The 14,241-nt window shown below is 40.5% G+C and overlaps 1 protein-coding gene across 1 annotated transcript in view; it reads left to right on the top strand.

Annotated features, from left to right (window-relative positions):
• TMEM135 (transmembrane protein 135) overlaps nt 1–14,241 on the top strand; it is a 163,730-nt gene that overhangs the window by 13,863 nt on the left and 135,626 nt on the right. The window contains exon 3 of the mRNA XM_057399031.1: nt 4,506–4,598. Within this exon, the coding sequence (XP_057255014.1) occupies nt 4,506–4,598 (93 nt within the window). The remainder of the gene's footprint in view (nt 1–4,505; nt 4,599–14,241) is intronic.

Below are 14,241 nucleotides of genomic sequence, written 5' to 3'. Positions count from 1 at the left end.
TCTGACCAGAATAAAGTTTGGAGCCTCAGCAGTTATGTAAGTAGGGTATTTGAGAGCTGTTAAATGCCTTTTCAGAAAACAGTGGGTAATGTGATTATCAGAAGTCATACTTTCTAAATTTACTGGTGTTCTTTAAAGGATAAATATATATCTGATGAGGATCCAGTTGGTACATTATACATAATTCACAAATGACTTTGACAGGATTGCTTGCCAGGACTCTTCAAGAAGAAGGATCCTCTGTCTTCCAGGAATTAGTAAATGATTAGCAAGTAGTTAATGTATATGAAACAAAACAAAGGATAAACAATCCATTTTCATAATCAGAAGAGGTTGCCAATGATGTTCTTGTTGTGTCCTTTGTTTTGGATATACCTCAAGAACCTGGAAAGGGGGTGAAGTGTAGTGTGGAGATTGTATGAGATAATTTAGGTTACACAGAAATCTAAACCTGACCCTGTTCCCTTTAAAAAAGATCTGTTGATTCAAAAAAGTCACAAAATTTGAGAGAAGAAAGTGCAGAGTAATGCATTAAGAGGGAAAAAGCAGCCTTGTCCTTACACAGGGATGAGCTTTAAACTGGCTGCTGTTGATCAGGAAGTGTTTGAGAGGTGTCATGGACAGGTTCATTGAACAGGTCAGTTCAGTATTTGAGTATGGTCAAGGAGCTGAGTAAGTGTTATTTGGAGAGAAAAAGATAACAAGCCAGAAAGCTGTATAAATACATGAGATCTTTACAGGTGCTGTATGCCTTTTTTTGTTCTTTTTTAAGAGCTTTGCTTTAGATCATAATGTTGACGAGTCCTTCACTTGGAATGTACTTAATACCAACATTGTCTTGCAGTTTGAGCTGTATGAGTTTGCTTCTATTATCTGCTTTTGTGTCCATCATGGAGGATAGAAATAGGAGATTTCACTCCTCTTTTTAACCAATCTGTGTGGGATTTTTTTAGAGTTATTTATTTAATGCTTTGTTTGAACTTGTATGATTCCTTGAACCTGTTGCTGTGTGATATACACATGCTTCCTTTGGTAGCCCCTGAGAGCAAATATAATTACATGTGATTTTCCAGTCTGGAATGTGATTTGATGTTGTATGTTCTAATCCATCAAAGGAATACCAGTATCTCTATGGTGTTCTGCGTATCTGTGGCCTGGGTATCCCTGAACTTGATTTGCAGCCATGCAAAGAGATTGGCTAAGGCTGTGGAGACTTAGATCCTCTAAGTCTCATTCTAGATAGTGGTAATAGTGAGATTGGATGTGATATATTTGTATAATAGGATACACGCTGCATTTTTTTGCATCTTTTTTTGCTTGGAAGGTACATTATAGAGGGAGCAGCAGTTACTCAGGAGCATCTATGTCCCATGCAGGTTGCTGAACTTATCCTCCTGCAGTTCTACACCAAAGCAACATACTAAAGGCTTTGTAGCTGGACATGTTAACTCACATTTACCTGCACAGTTCCTGATTTGAGAAGGATTGCCTGCTCCCTTCTTCTGTAGCAACAAGCAGGAGATGTATTGGCAGGCATACAGGGTGTCCTGGGTGAAGTGACCTCTTCATCTCTTTGTAACTTTACCAAAGTCCCAGTGAATCTTCAGTCAGTGGATGTACTGAAAATACATCTTAGTCATCCAGTAGCAATTAAAATATCTCAATATGAAATTTGTCATTGAGAAGTCTGGCTTGTGCTAATATGTCATTTTGGTGCTCTTGTAATATTTCAGCTAGAGAAAACCACCAAAATTGAAACTGCTGCAAAGATTTTCAAGGATGTAAAGCTTAAAGCAATAAAGCATGATTGTTTAATATTCTCACCATTTCATATGTGGGCAAAATGTCAAAACCATCTATATCCAGTAGTAGCAGTGACTTAGGCTGTGGATAGATGTTCTCAGCCTAGAAGGGATTACCAAACTCACTTAGAATCATAGACTCATAGAATACTTAGGGTTGTAAAGGACCTTAAGAGCATCCAGTTCAATCCCGCTGCCATGGGCAGGGACACCTCACATTAAACCATGCCATCCACGGCTGTGTCCACCCTGGCCTTGAACACTGCCAGGGATGGAGCATTCACAACTTCCTTAGGCAACCCATTCCAGTGCCTCACCACCCTTACGGTAAAGAACTTCCTCCTTATATCCAGTCTGAACTTCCCCTGTTTAAGTGTGAACCCATTACCCCTTGTCCTATCACTAGAGTCCCTAATGAAGAGTCCCTCCCCAGCATCCTTATAGGCTGACCTCTGGGTTTTACCCCCTCCTCTTTACTTATTGGAGTGAACTGGGGTCTCTACAGACTGCTCTGTTGGCAGAGCACTAGAGTGTTGATCTCTGGTAGGGGTGTGTGATAGGCCAGCTGGAGGTTGTAATCTCTTCAGCTGGTGAGATCCAGAAGACTACATCTGTCTGGGCGTCAGACGGAAGCACGAGGCTCCAGTGCTGACAAGCATTACATTTGTTACATGAGAGGTGGGATTGTTAGGTTTTGGGGTTATTAATTGAAAAACCTCATGAAGACATAGTTCTCTTAGTCTAAACTAGAGTAATTAAGTTTGTCCGTGTACAGCTTTAGATTAGCCTACTTAATTAGATTCAGCCTTATGTATCCACCAGCTTTTGAGTTTTGGATACAGTTATACATTGAGGAATTAGGTGCATAACCTGAAAGAACTCATACTTCTCATTCCAATTTCTAACCATAGACCATGTGAAAATAACCATGTAAATAAGGAAGAAAGCCCCCTTGTTTTCATTTACTTAGCAGAAGTTTAAATCCTTCACTTAGCTGATTGGACGTTTTAATTTCCACTAGGTTTTACTATGCAAAATGTTCCAGTTGTTTTCAAAATCTTATCAAACCATACATGGAAGCATTCTTAGAGAGATTCTAAACCATGCCAAAAGAACAAATTCCTGTTTCTTTCCCACAGAAAAAGGCATTTGTTCTGTTACTTAACAGGTGTGTCTGGGAAGATGTGTTCATACTTATTTCAGATGGCTTCTCTGAAACTTCATACAGTAATTGCTTTCTGAGAGAGTCCTAATAATGAACTTTAGCTCCTGCAGCATTTGGCATTGTCATCCTGAGAAATTCTCCTCCTGCAGCCGTGGGAATGAGCAGTGTGTGTAATTGCCATTACATCACTTGCTGCTGATACACTGGCTCTCTTTTCAGTTATGAACATGAGCTGGCATTGCTCACTGGTAATACTGTTTGTGCAGAAGTATGAAATGAGGCTGATCAGGCCTTTTACAGCAAGGTTAAAAATGGGCTAATCAGATGGTATTGATTATCCTTGTTCTTCTGTTTTGTCAGCATGAAATTTTACCTGAGGACATTTCCTTTTGTACCCTGTATTTATGTCTGTATCTATATGTGTTTGCTATTTTTGTTTGCTGTGTTTTGGGAAGGGTGGAAGACTCCATGTTTTCCTGCATTAGTAATTCTTACCAACCTGGCAGTGTTGGTGTAATTGAAGTATGCTTATTATCATGCTGCCAAATCTCATGACTCCCTGACCATTGTTTGCTTCTGTGATCACCCTGAATGAGTTGGATGGTACAGGTGTCCTGAGCAGACCAAATGTGGTCAGTGACATTCTCTGACATGCATTTTGGTTTTCTTCCTTTAACAGTGACCAATTTAGAGAAATATTTTCTTAGATGTTATTTGTATAACTGTTGTTTTCAACTTATTGTTGGATTGATTTTGCTGGTTGAATTTTGTGGACTCTCTGAATGAAATCCAGATCTTGTTGCAAAAAATGAGAGCTTTCCCACCTTACTAGAACTGGCATGTCACTTCTTGTAATGTACAGATTGATTCCTTGGCTTGCTGTAAATGAGTGGTTTACTGCTTTTAGCATCAGTTGACTATCTCATGAGCATGATGTATATGATACCCATCCCTGGTAGTGTTCAAGGCCGGGTTAGACAGAGCTTTGGGCAGTGTGGTCTAGGGTGAGGCATCCGTACCCATGGCAGGGGTTGGAACTGGATGAAATTTAAGGTGCTTTCCAACCTGAACCATTCTATGATTCTATGATATTAATTTGATTTGATTTCTGGCTCACCTGATTGTATCCCTATATTCCATAAAGCACATCTTCCTGAAAATATACTTGGAATATTAGCAGGGGGAAGAATAACTAAGAGTTCTTACAGGAGATTTTTCAGTGATTAGTATGTGGAGCTTTTCAGAACCATCTCTTGAAAGCACTGTTTGCTTTGGAGCAAAGGAATCCTTCAGATGAAATGGATATATTAATGCAGTGCTTCAGGTGTTTCATGGTTATGAAGCTCTTCCAGAACCCCTCTGAGAACTGTCCAACTCTAAAACCAGCATAATTAGTATTTATTTGTAAGTGGTGATTAATGTAAAGGGACAAAATGAATCTTAAGTGTGTGTAATTTTATAATAAAAGTAAACTATGCTGTTGTATGTGAATATTTCAGTTGCTTTGCATGTAATATGTGTACAAATTACATTTGCAGGAAGATACTTGGAAAATTCTACATCTGGTCTCCTGGCTTTGGTGCTGCATTACCTGCCTCCTACATGGCTATTCTCATTGAAAGGAAAAGCAGGTACAGTTTGTGTTTATGGATTTGCAGTTTCATGTAATGCTGGAAATGGAGTTTATTTGAAATAGTGTCTTTTACAACCTTAGATTTAAACCTAGAAAGCTACTGGGAAGTAAACACAAATATTCAGTTTCTTGGTTGTGGTTTGTTTCCCTTGTTTAATGGGTAATTGGGTTGCTTGATTGTGTAGGATTTCTTAAACTGTTTTTTTTCTGTGTGTTTTTAAAGATAATTTAACGTTTGTGATTAGTCACAGAGTAGGAGCATCCTAATGGAAGTTGCTGATGAGTTAAGGATGTGAAGTTAGTTAAGACACACCAGTAATCGGATTTTGTGGAAAGAAATGACTGGAAGGGCTGAAGTTTCATCCAAAATTGGATAAAATGTAAGGATACAGAAGGCAAAGATTTCACTGAAGAGAAGGTGCTGAAGTTCAGCTGCCAATGGGAAGTTTGTTACTAAAACATGAAGAAGGGGGAAGCAAGATTCTGAGTGATTCAAGGGTAGCCAAAAGCCATGAGAGGTGGTGGGTGAAATCCTCACTTGTAAGGTTGTTATGTTTCGGCGTTCAACTTCTATTGGTAGTTTGTATCAGTAATGAAAGTTATAATGTTTAATACTGTGTGAGATGCCTTAGTCATCTGGTTAGTAAGCTTTATTCGAAGTAGAGAAGGTGACAAAAGGATAATGTAAGAGATTACTCTTTAAAAGATGAGGTGGGGGGGGTTAGTACTAAATATGATGCAAATGTATTTTTGGTTACTGTGAATATCTGAAACTTCCTTAAGCAGTCATTCCAAATAACTGCAGATGTGTTGTCGCGGTTTAAACCCAGTCAGGTAATTCGTTCACTCACTTCTCCCCCCTTTCTTGCCCTCCCCCTGCTCTCGGAGGGATGGAGAGGAGAATTGAAAAGAATGCAACTCCCACGGGTTGAGATAAGAACAGTTTAGTAACTAAGGTATAACACAAATCACTGCTGCTACCACCAATGATAATAGTGATAAAGGAAATAACAAGGGAAGAGAATACAACACCTCAGCGCCAGCTGACCGATAACTCGGCCCCCAAGCCCGACCAAGCTCCGACCGATACCTCCTCCAACCCTGCAGTCTCCCGGCCCTTCTGGCTAACTCCCAGTTACATCCTGGGCATGACGTGCTGTGGTATGGAATACCTCTTTGGTCAGTTTGGGTCAGGTGTCCTGTCTCTGCTTCCTCCTGGCTTCCCCTCCTCCCTGGCAGAGCATAAGGCTCACAAAGTCCTTGGCCAAACCAAAACATCCTTGTTATCAGCTCTCTTCCCGAGCTGAAAGTCAAAACACTGCACTGCACCAGCTACCAAGAAGGAGAAAAAATGACTGCTACTGCTGAACCCAGGACATGTGTATACATCAGGTTGTTGACTGGCTCCATTCCTGAGCAGTCATGGAGTAAGCAAAACCTAAGCCAGGTTTTGGATAAGATACCAAAAGTTCTGCCCTTTTGAAGGAACGCATTATCCATTGGTTTTGAAGATTGAGGATGGGTGAGAACTTCTGGAGAGGTGGGAGCGCATCTAAGTCACTTCATTTAATGTCACTATAGAGAAAAATCATAATAAAATTACTAAATAAGTTAATTATCTTTTTAATGTCCTTCCCAGCTGTTTGATTTTCAGTTACTTCCTAAGAGGGTGGACATATTTTGGTAGAACTTTGTCTAGTTCCTTAGGCTCCAGCACTGCCACAGGCATCAGAGTTTCATTTTGCAGTGAGATCAAATGCATTTTCTCTCTTTGAGCAGCAATGGCTTAACTTTTCCTGCAGACCTGTTAGAGTGTGAGGATTTTGTGTGTCAGTCTTCTATTATTTCTAGATAAGGTTAAAAGGGAAGAGATGAGGCTGGTTGTCCATCTGTGAGCTTCCTGTAGCTTTCAGAATATTTGAGTTGAAACTGCTTGTGCGCCCAAACATGTATGAGGTTTTGTGTAACAGTGAAACAACTTTGAAATTCAAACTTGAAAGCTAAGTGTAGCAAGAACAGTAGGCAAACAAATTTTGTGTCAAATGGATATTTCTGTAAGTCCTAGTGGCAATGTATGAAAAAGCTTTGGTATGTTAACAGGCTCCTATTTAGTACCTGCAATTTGAAATAAATCAAAGTTGAAATAGAGGTGTGTGAAAATGACAAAAAGAGGTTGGTATAGCATGGATGTAATGAATAGTGGTGAAATACTCAGTTCCTGGAAGGTTATTCTCTTTTCTGACAGAGTGCAAAATGTGTGACCAATGGTATTTTGCCTAAAAAGTTCACATTCATAGAATGTTTTGGATTGGAAAGGTCCTGAAGATCATCTAGTTCCAACCCCCTGCCATGGGCAGGGCCACCTCACACTAAACCATGCCACCCAAGGCTCTGTCCAACCTGGCCTTGAACACTGCCAGGGATGGAGTATTCACAGCTTCCCTGGGCAACCCATTCCAGTGCCTCACCACCCTTACAAGTAAAGAACTTCTTCCTTATATTCAATCTAAACTTCCCCTGTTTAAGTTTCAACCCGTTATAGTCCCTAATGAAAAGGGTCCCTCCCCAGCATCCCTATAGTCCCCCTTCAGATATTGGAAGCTGCTGTGAGGTGTCCACGCAGCTTCTGTTCTCCAGGCTGAAGAGCCCCAGCTTTCTTGTATTGCATGAGATAAAATGCAAAAAGGCAGCATTTGTATCGCAGTGTAACACATGCAGCTCAGAACGTGGGGTCATTGTTAGTAGGGGAAAAAGATGTTAAATGGCATCTAAAGGTAATTGAAAGTTTAGGGGCTTTTTTTAAATATCAAGTTGTTTGGTGTGTTACTACATGCTAACAGAGTATATAATGTGTGAAATGCTGCTGCTGCCAGGCTTAGTGACATACGACTTTCTGATTTCACATCTGTTTGCTTGTTAGCTTCTGTTACAGGCAAAATCAAGCTTTCATAGCCTTGTAGTCTCGTAGGAGATGGTCGTTTGGCACAGAGACACAGTGGCATTCTCACTTGTCTTCCTGAGTAGCTTTAACAAATTGTAGTAGAAGAAGCAGGAAGGTGGGAAAAAGTCCTGATTTGAGTTCATAAACATATCTCCAGCCCTTCAAATTGCTACTAGCAGCTGGCAGCAACATTGAGCTTAATCACTTAATCTCTTCCCAAGTGGATACCCTATTTTAAGTACCTCACTGGCATTTGCTTGCACAGCATCTCTGTCAGTCCTGTACTTGGGAACAGCAGGCTTGTAAATCAGATTTGCTTCCAAGTGCTGCTGCTCATGTGTGCCTGCCTTGTATGTTTTATAATCCTTAGGGAAGAACAGGAAAAAGAGATGGATAGCATGTCTAGGAGCATTAGAATCCTGAGGAGGAGCGTGTTTTCTAGTGTGTTACGGAACTCGTGTGATTAGAGTTTGATCTGTGTAATATGTGATTGCAGACTTGCATGGCACTGGTGATGAGAAAGGGAGGTGATGTTGCAGAGGAGCTTGAGAGAGAGTCAGGAAGTGATCTGCATTTTATTGTGCTGCTACAGTTCTATAAAGATATACTTTGCCAGTTAGTATATCCATGTGTATTCTATTTGGTGGTGATAAAACATGGTTATCCTGTCTGTGAAAACTGATTTATTAGGATCTGTGGAAAGGCCCGAGGAATAAATAGACTTGTAAACCTGTTTTGTGTATTTATACATGAATGTTGGGACTAGACGATCGTAAGGTCCTTTCCAACCCTAACCATTCTATAATTCTATGTTCTGTGAGGTTACCAGAGGACAGCTAGTCACGTTATGATTCAGTGATGTTTTGATAAGAATTATTTCTTAGATAATGATTGAATGTAAATAGATAAGCATGGAGATGATGCGTTTCTAATGTTCTCTACCTTTAGTCCCTTACTCTGGTAGGAGTAACTCTGGATTTTTGCATTCTTACTGGCCAATGCAGGATTTATAAATGACAGTCTGACATCTGTTAGCTGCAGAGCTGATGCATGTTTGATGCTCTGAAAAGTGCGAAGAGGACACAGAGTTAAAGTTCAGCTGATTTTGACTGTACGTTATCTCGTACACTAGAGATTTTAATCCTTTTTAATGTTAGCCCTGCCATGTGCCGTGGTTTAAACCCAGTCAGGCAACTTGTCTCTGCTTCCTCACAGCTTCCCCTCCTCCCTGAAAAACTGGATGATCTTAAGGTCCCTTCCAACCCTAACTATTCTATGATCCTGTGATTCTATGAATAGCTGTTACACAGTTATTTCTTTTTTGCTGTATTTATGTCTCTGGCAGAGGTGTTGAAAAGTGAGGTGAAACAATATTGTAGGTGGTACGTGTTTTCACATGCACAGAAAATGTGCTTGCAAATAAGGAAAGTGCTCCCTTTTCCTGGGGAAATCTGCACCATTCATTACTACGTGCATTTTTGTAATTCCTTTTGATTATTTGATGGTGACTTCAACATTTTAATTACTCTTGATGTATGTATTGTCATAACTATGGCTCTATTATAATGAGTAAGCTTCTAACTGGTGCAATTGTACAAGTGTATAGAAGAATATAATTTTCTTTACAGTTTCGCTTTTTATGTCTTCTAGTAAAGAAAAATGATGCAATGCTTTTATGACAGAATTTAGATCTGTAGTGTTAGGCATTAAAAGTTGTATTAATGCCTCTTCAAAGGTGGAAATATGACTCAAGTGCATTAATTTTTTTAAGCTTCCTTGGGAAATCATTTGATTATCCTTTGTATGGAGTTGTTTTACCAGTCCACTCCTTGTTTACTCATAGGTGTGGTTTCAAATTGTTGATGATAAGCAATTTTAGTTGTTTGTAGTTCTGAAAGATGAGTATTTTGGTTTCTGCTTGTAATTCAAAGTAACAGACTCCAGTCATTTTTCAGCATCTGTCGACTGCTAACAACAGGGATTGAGCCTGTAGTAAAGGAGGAGGTGCGTGGCTTAGACTGGAAGACATGGTACTACCTTGTTCTAGAAGCACTGAGACAGTTAGAAGGAAAGGAAGTAACTGAATATACTTGTTAAATGGTTGTGAATGAAGCTGTTGAAATGGGATTTGAGGCTTGGCTGGGGCCTGCATGTTACTGGAAATCTGATTAGATCGGTGGTGCCTTCCTGATTTCTAATACGAGGAAGTCTGATAGCTCAGTGAAGAGCCTGTATTTAAGAGCTCTGTGATTTCTCTCAAGGAAAAGAAGCATAGAATCACAGAATGGTTTGGCTTGGAAGGGGCCTTAAAGCTCATCTGGTTCCAACCCCCCTTCCACTAGGCCAGGTTGCTCCAAGCCCTGTCCAGCCAGGCCTTGAGCGCTGCTAGAAATGGAGCATCTCTAACTTCCCTGGGCAATCTGAATGATATTAAGTGTTTTGGAAATGTGCTGATGTTTTTAAACCATTTGTGTTTTGCTATTAATTAAATGGCAGACTTCAGTTTGTTGGACTCTTGTTCAAAATAGTAATGTATTAGTGAGTTTTGAGAACTAGAAAGCTTTAAGAAGGGACACAGTTATAGTGAAATTAATTGTCTTAGTACCTGGCTAACTTATTTCTTCCTTAGTAAGTAATTAAGCTAAAGAAAGTTTAACTCCAGCCACCTCCAAGTTATGTGGCAGCTCTGAAGGGACCCTTCTGGGATCGCCCCTGACCCCCTTAGGCTGCATTACTGTTTACATACTGGCTGTTAACATTATAGCGGCGCCTGTCTCGTCACTACAGTCAAGACTGTGTCACTGATGGTCTTATAAAACTGGAGATTTAGGGGGTTTGTAATTTGGTTGTAAAATCTCGCTCTGGGCAACGATGGGCAACATGGTTTTAGTTGTAAACGTTGGGTGTTTTCAGCAAGAAAACCAGTGGACTAGATTCTCAAAAACATTTAAAGCATATACATTTAGAAAGTGATCCAGTGCATGTTATAGAGAACATCTGTGTATATACATGTTTTTAGTGTCTTGGAAGCACAAGTATTACTTCATATTGCTTAGAAAAGTGATGGAAACATTTGTGTAAGAGCATGGAATTCTGAGACTGTATGTTTGCTCTCCTGATCAAACAGTTCCTGTCAGTGTTATTTGCTTGCCCTAAATGCCATTAGTCTAAATACATTATAAGGAAGAATATGGCAGCATAGGAATGGTAAAGAGTGTACGCTGTAAATAAATACCGCCTTTTCATAGGCTTGTCCTTTCAAATATGTCTCTGTTGCTATATATTTCTGTATAGTACTATACTATATTTAGACTTGAGGCGACAATGGCCCTTCTCAAAATGCTTTACAGTTACCTGGTTTAATATTGTATTTTAGGGGAACCTATAAATCACCAGTATGGTGGTCAAAACAGACTTCTACCACAGTGAGTGTTTGTGCAAGCTTCAGGCTTACTTGGTACAGGTAAAAGATTGAGTGAGGCAGCTACACTGAGGGATTAGCTTTTGCATCTTTATGTTGTGGAAAAAAACCCTCGAGTTTGGATCACTCACATGGGTGTTCTGTGGTGTAATCTGGTAGAGCAGGAAAACAAGTTTTGGAGTTGTATTCCTCTGAAGTGATTATTACTGTGAAATATGGAGCCAAGCTGTAGAAGTTAATGGAATGCTTTTTGTTTCTAAACCAAACAATATTAAATCCATGGCACTTCAGCAACTGCCTTGGTGAGAGCCATTGTTTGAGAGGTCTGTGTTTTTGTAGTAACAGCATGTAAACATTTGAACATGTTTTGCTGCATGATTTGAGGGCTGCTACTGCTGTAGTTACCGGATCACAGAATCACAGACTGGTTTGGGTTGGAAGGGGACTTAGAGCTCATCCAGTCCCAGCCCCCTGTCAGGGGCATCTTCCACTAGAGCAGGTTGCTCCTACAGTTAGCAGAGGGAGGGAAGTCACTGATCTTTCTAGGCTGCCTGGAAGGGCAGGAGTCAGGCTGGAAGATGCAGTTATTGTGGGAATGTTGTGAGTGGATGGGCAGCTCTTGGGAGTGTTTTTCATTGAGAGGAGCATATCTTGCTGACTTTGGCTGTTTGTGGGAGCTTGTGCCCAGCAAAGGGCTAAAGTGTTTCTAATCAAGGGTTTACAGTAATTTGTCTGAGAAATGGGTTCGCCTGCTTTATGTTATGTTTGTCCTGACACAGTCAGCTTCCAGTCTGGAAAAGAACCCCTATAGCTGGGTGCTCAACACTAGAAAGATTAATGATCTCTGCAGGGTATGTTCCTTTGTTTATATTTTTGGAGAGATTTCTGTGTTTCACTTATTGTTACAGCATTAAATGTTAATTCTAGAGAAAGTTCCAGTTAATATTAATGAAGTCAGTTTTTTAAGAACCACATTTTATAAGTACAGGAGCAGGCAACTCCAGTGTGTCCTAAGTCAAGCAAATGGGGCAGAGACAACAGGAAGGGGTTTTAAGTGCATCAACAGCAAAAGAAGATCTAAAGAAACCACTGGACTCGTATTGTCTTAGTTACAAAGGGAGACTAAATAATTGTCTTAAGCTAGATTTCACCCACTTCAGATGGCAGAAATTTGGCAAGATGAATCCTATAGTTGTGAATGGAGCATGAAGGATCCTTGGGGATCAGTGATCCCAGTCCCATGCATTTATTCCATGGTTATAAAAAGGAATCAGGCTTCTGAAAAACTGCAGCTATGTCTGCAAAAGTGTTCAACAGCCAAGTTTCAGAAGTTTTCAGCTTGCAGCATTTGAGTGTTGGAAACATTTACTTGCTTGAGTGGCCCTTGAGGTCTTGCACAAGGTGGAAGAGCAGGAGAGCAGCTACAGCTTTATAGTCAACAATCCATTTTCTGGGTTAACACAGGCAGACAGAGTAAGTACACTGGCATACCCCATGTAAAATATATACCTGTCATTCTGGAGATGCTGGAGAATGTCTTGCAGACATCTCTCAGTGTTGTTACAGTCAGAACTGAGCTGGATCATGGGGGATGGTTTGGTTGCATTTGCTCAATGGTCTCCAATTCCTGAGCCTGAGGAGGATTTACCAGCTTAGGCACAGCACCAGCCAGGAGGTTAGTGATAAGTCATCCCAGGCAGCACCCATTAAGCTCTGTACTACCTCTGTCAGCTGACATGAGGCCAGCATGGATGGACAAAGGGCAGTGCTAAGGTCAGGCTGCAAGCTCTGACAGATCCCAGGTGACTCTGTAGTTAACTCTTCATGTGCTGCTCCATGAGGAATTGAGACTTGAATATAATTAAAGCTTATTTTCATTTTTCTAAGGACCACTTTTGGCAAATCTTGTACTTTATGGGCTGAAAACTAAGTAAATGTGATTTATTCATCTGAGTGGTGGTGGAATTTTGTATTCTGCTTTTCATCATTAACCCCACAACCACCTCCTTAGAAAACTTACAGTGCTGTTGAAATGCCTACAGCTAAAATGTTAAAATTCAGCCTGCTGCTGAACATTGGACTGTTCTGACTTGGATTCCAGTGGCACAGAGGATTAATTGCTCTGTTCTGTCTGCTCAGTGCTAGCATCCAGGAGACGCTCATTTGGACTTCCTTGGCTTGAGCAAACACTTAATACATCTTCTGTGTCTGAATGCTTGTGTGTAATGTACAGCTCCCAGAGGGGGAATAATAAATACTCTGCTAGGATAGGATAAACTTCAGCTGCTGCCCTGGTGAGCTGGCTGCAGTGCTGGCTGCTGGAGCAATGAGAAGTTTGACATTTACCTGGCGAGGTAACATCTCTGCCCACCTTGGTGCACTGCCTGAAAGAGTTGGAGGGGATTTTTCTGCTATACATTCCTCAGGTCTGCTTGAAGGGTATTGTTTTTAGGCAGTAGAGATGAGAGGCGCTTAAATCCTTGTTTCCACATGAGCCACACTTATAAACCCTCTGTAAATGAATTGACTCTTTCCTGTAGTCTCATTGCTCCCGAGGAATTAAGGTCGTCATTAGCTCCAGCTAACACAGGAAAAAGCGTGGAGGTGGGAACCTAGAATGGGAATGATTTGCTATATTTAACCACAGGAAGGTTTTTTGTGGTGAAGATTAGAGCAGTGTACTGTGGTTAAACATCTTGCTTCCCCTTCTTGCCCTTTCCCCTCGAGATCCCAGGGCAGAAAATGACATGTTTTAATTTCCTTTGGTAAGTCCTATGGTTTTTATAGTGTTTCTTATAATCAGATGACTTCCCCTCCAGTTTGGACCTTTCTGATAAAGTAAGCAGATTCCTCTAAAGATGGTCTGTCTGAAAAGCAGGAACATCAGAGTACATGATGTCAAATGCAAGCCTAGAACAGGTCTCATGAACCTCTCATCATAATCCACTGCTTCAGCTTTAGTGAAAGACTGAAGCAATATGGACTGTCTGATAGTACAGCATCATTTTGTCTACTGGAGGGAATTTGTGTATGCTCAGTCTTGCTTCATTAGTGATAAGTTTTTCCTTTTCAGCTCTTCTTCAGTGTCTCTTATTCCTTGTGATCAATGGACTGAGGAACTAGCAGAAATGTTCTAACATCAGCCATTGGCATTTTGGATCTTAGAGCCTAAAGTTAGAAAATAATAGGTTTAGACTGAACTTGGCAATAGCTTCTTTCTGTCTTTGGTGGGTGAAGTGTCACATCAATGTCTGTCTGTAGTATCTGGCGCAGCTCTTC

This window comes from Pezoporus wallicus, unplaced genomic scaffold (genome assembly GCF_028554395.1).
Source record: "Pezoporus wallicus isolate ANWC-B61680 ecotype Strahan unplaced genomic scaffold, APGP_CSIRO_Pwel_v1 contig_3876, whole genome shotgun sequence".
NCBI lineage: Eukaryota > Metazoa > Chordata > Aves > Psittaciformes > Psittacidae > Pezoporus > Pezoporus wallicus.
The sequence above is the reverse complement of the archived record's forward strand: the minus strand, read 5'-3'. Positions and strand labels throughout refer to the sequence as shown.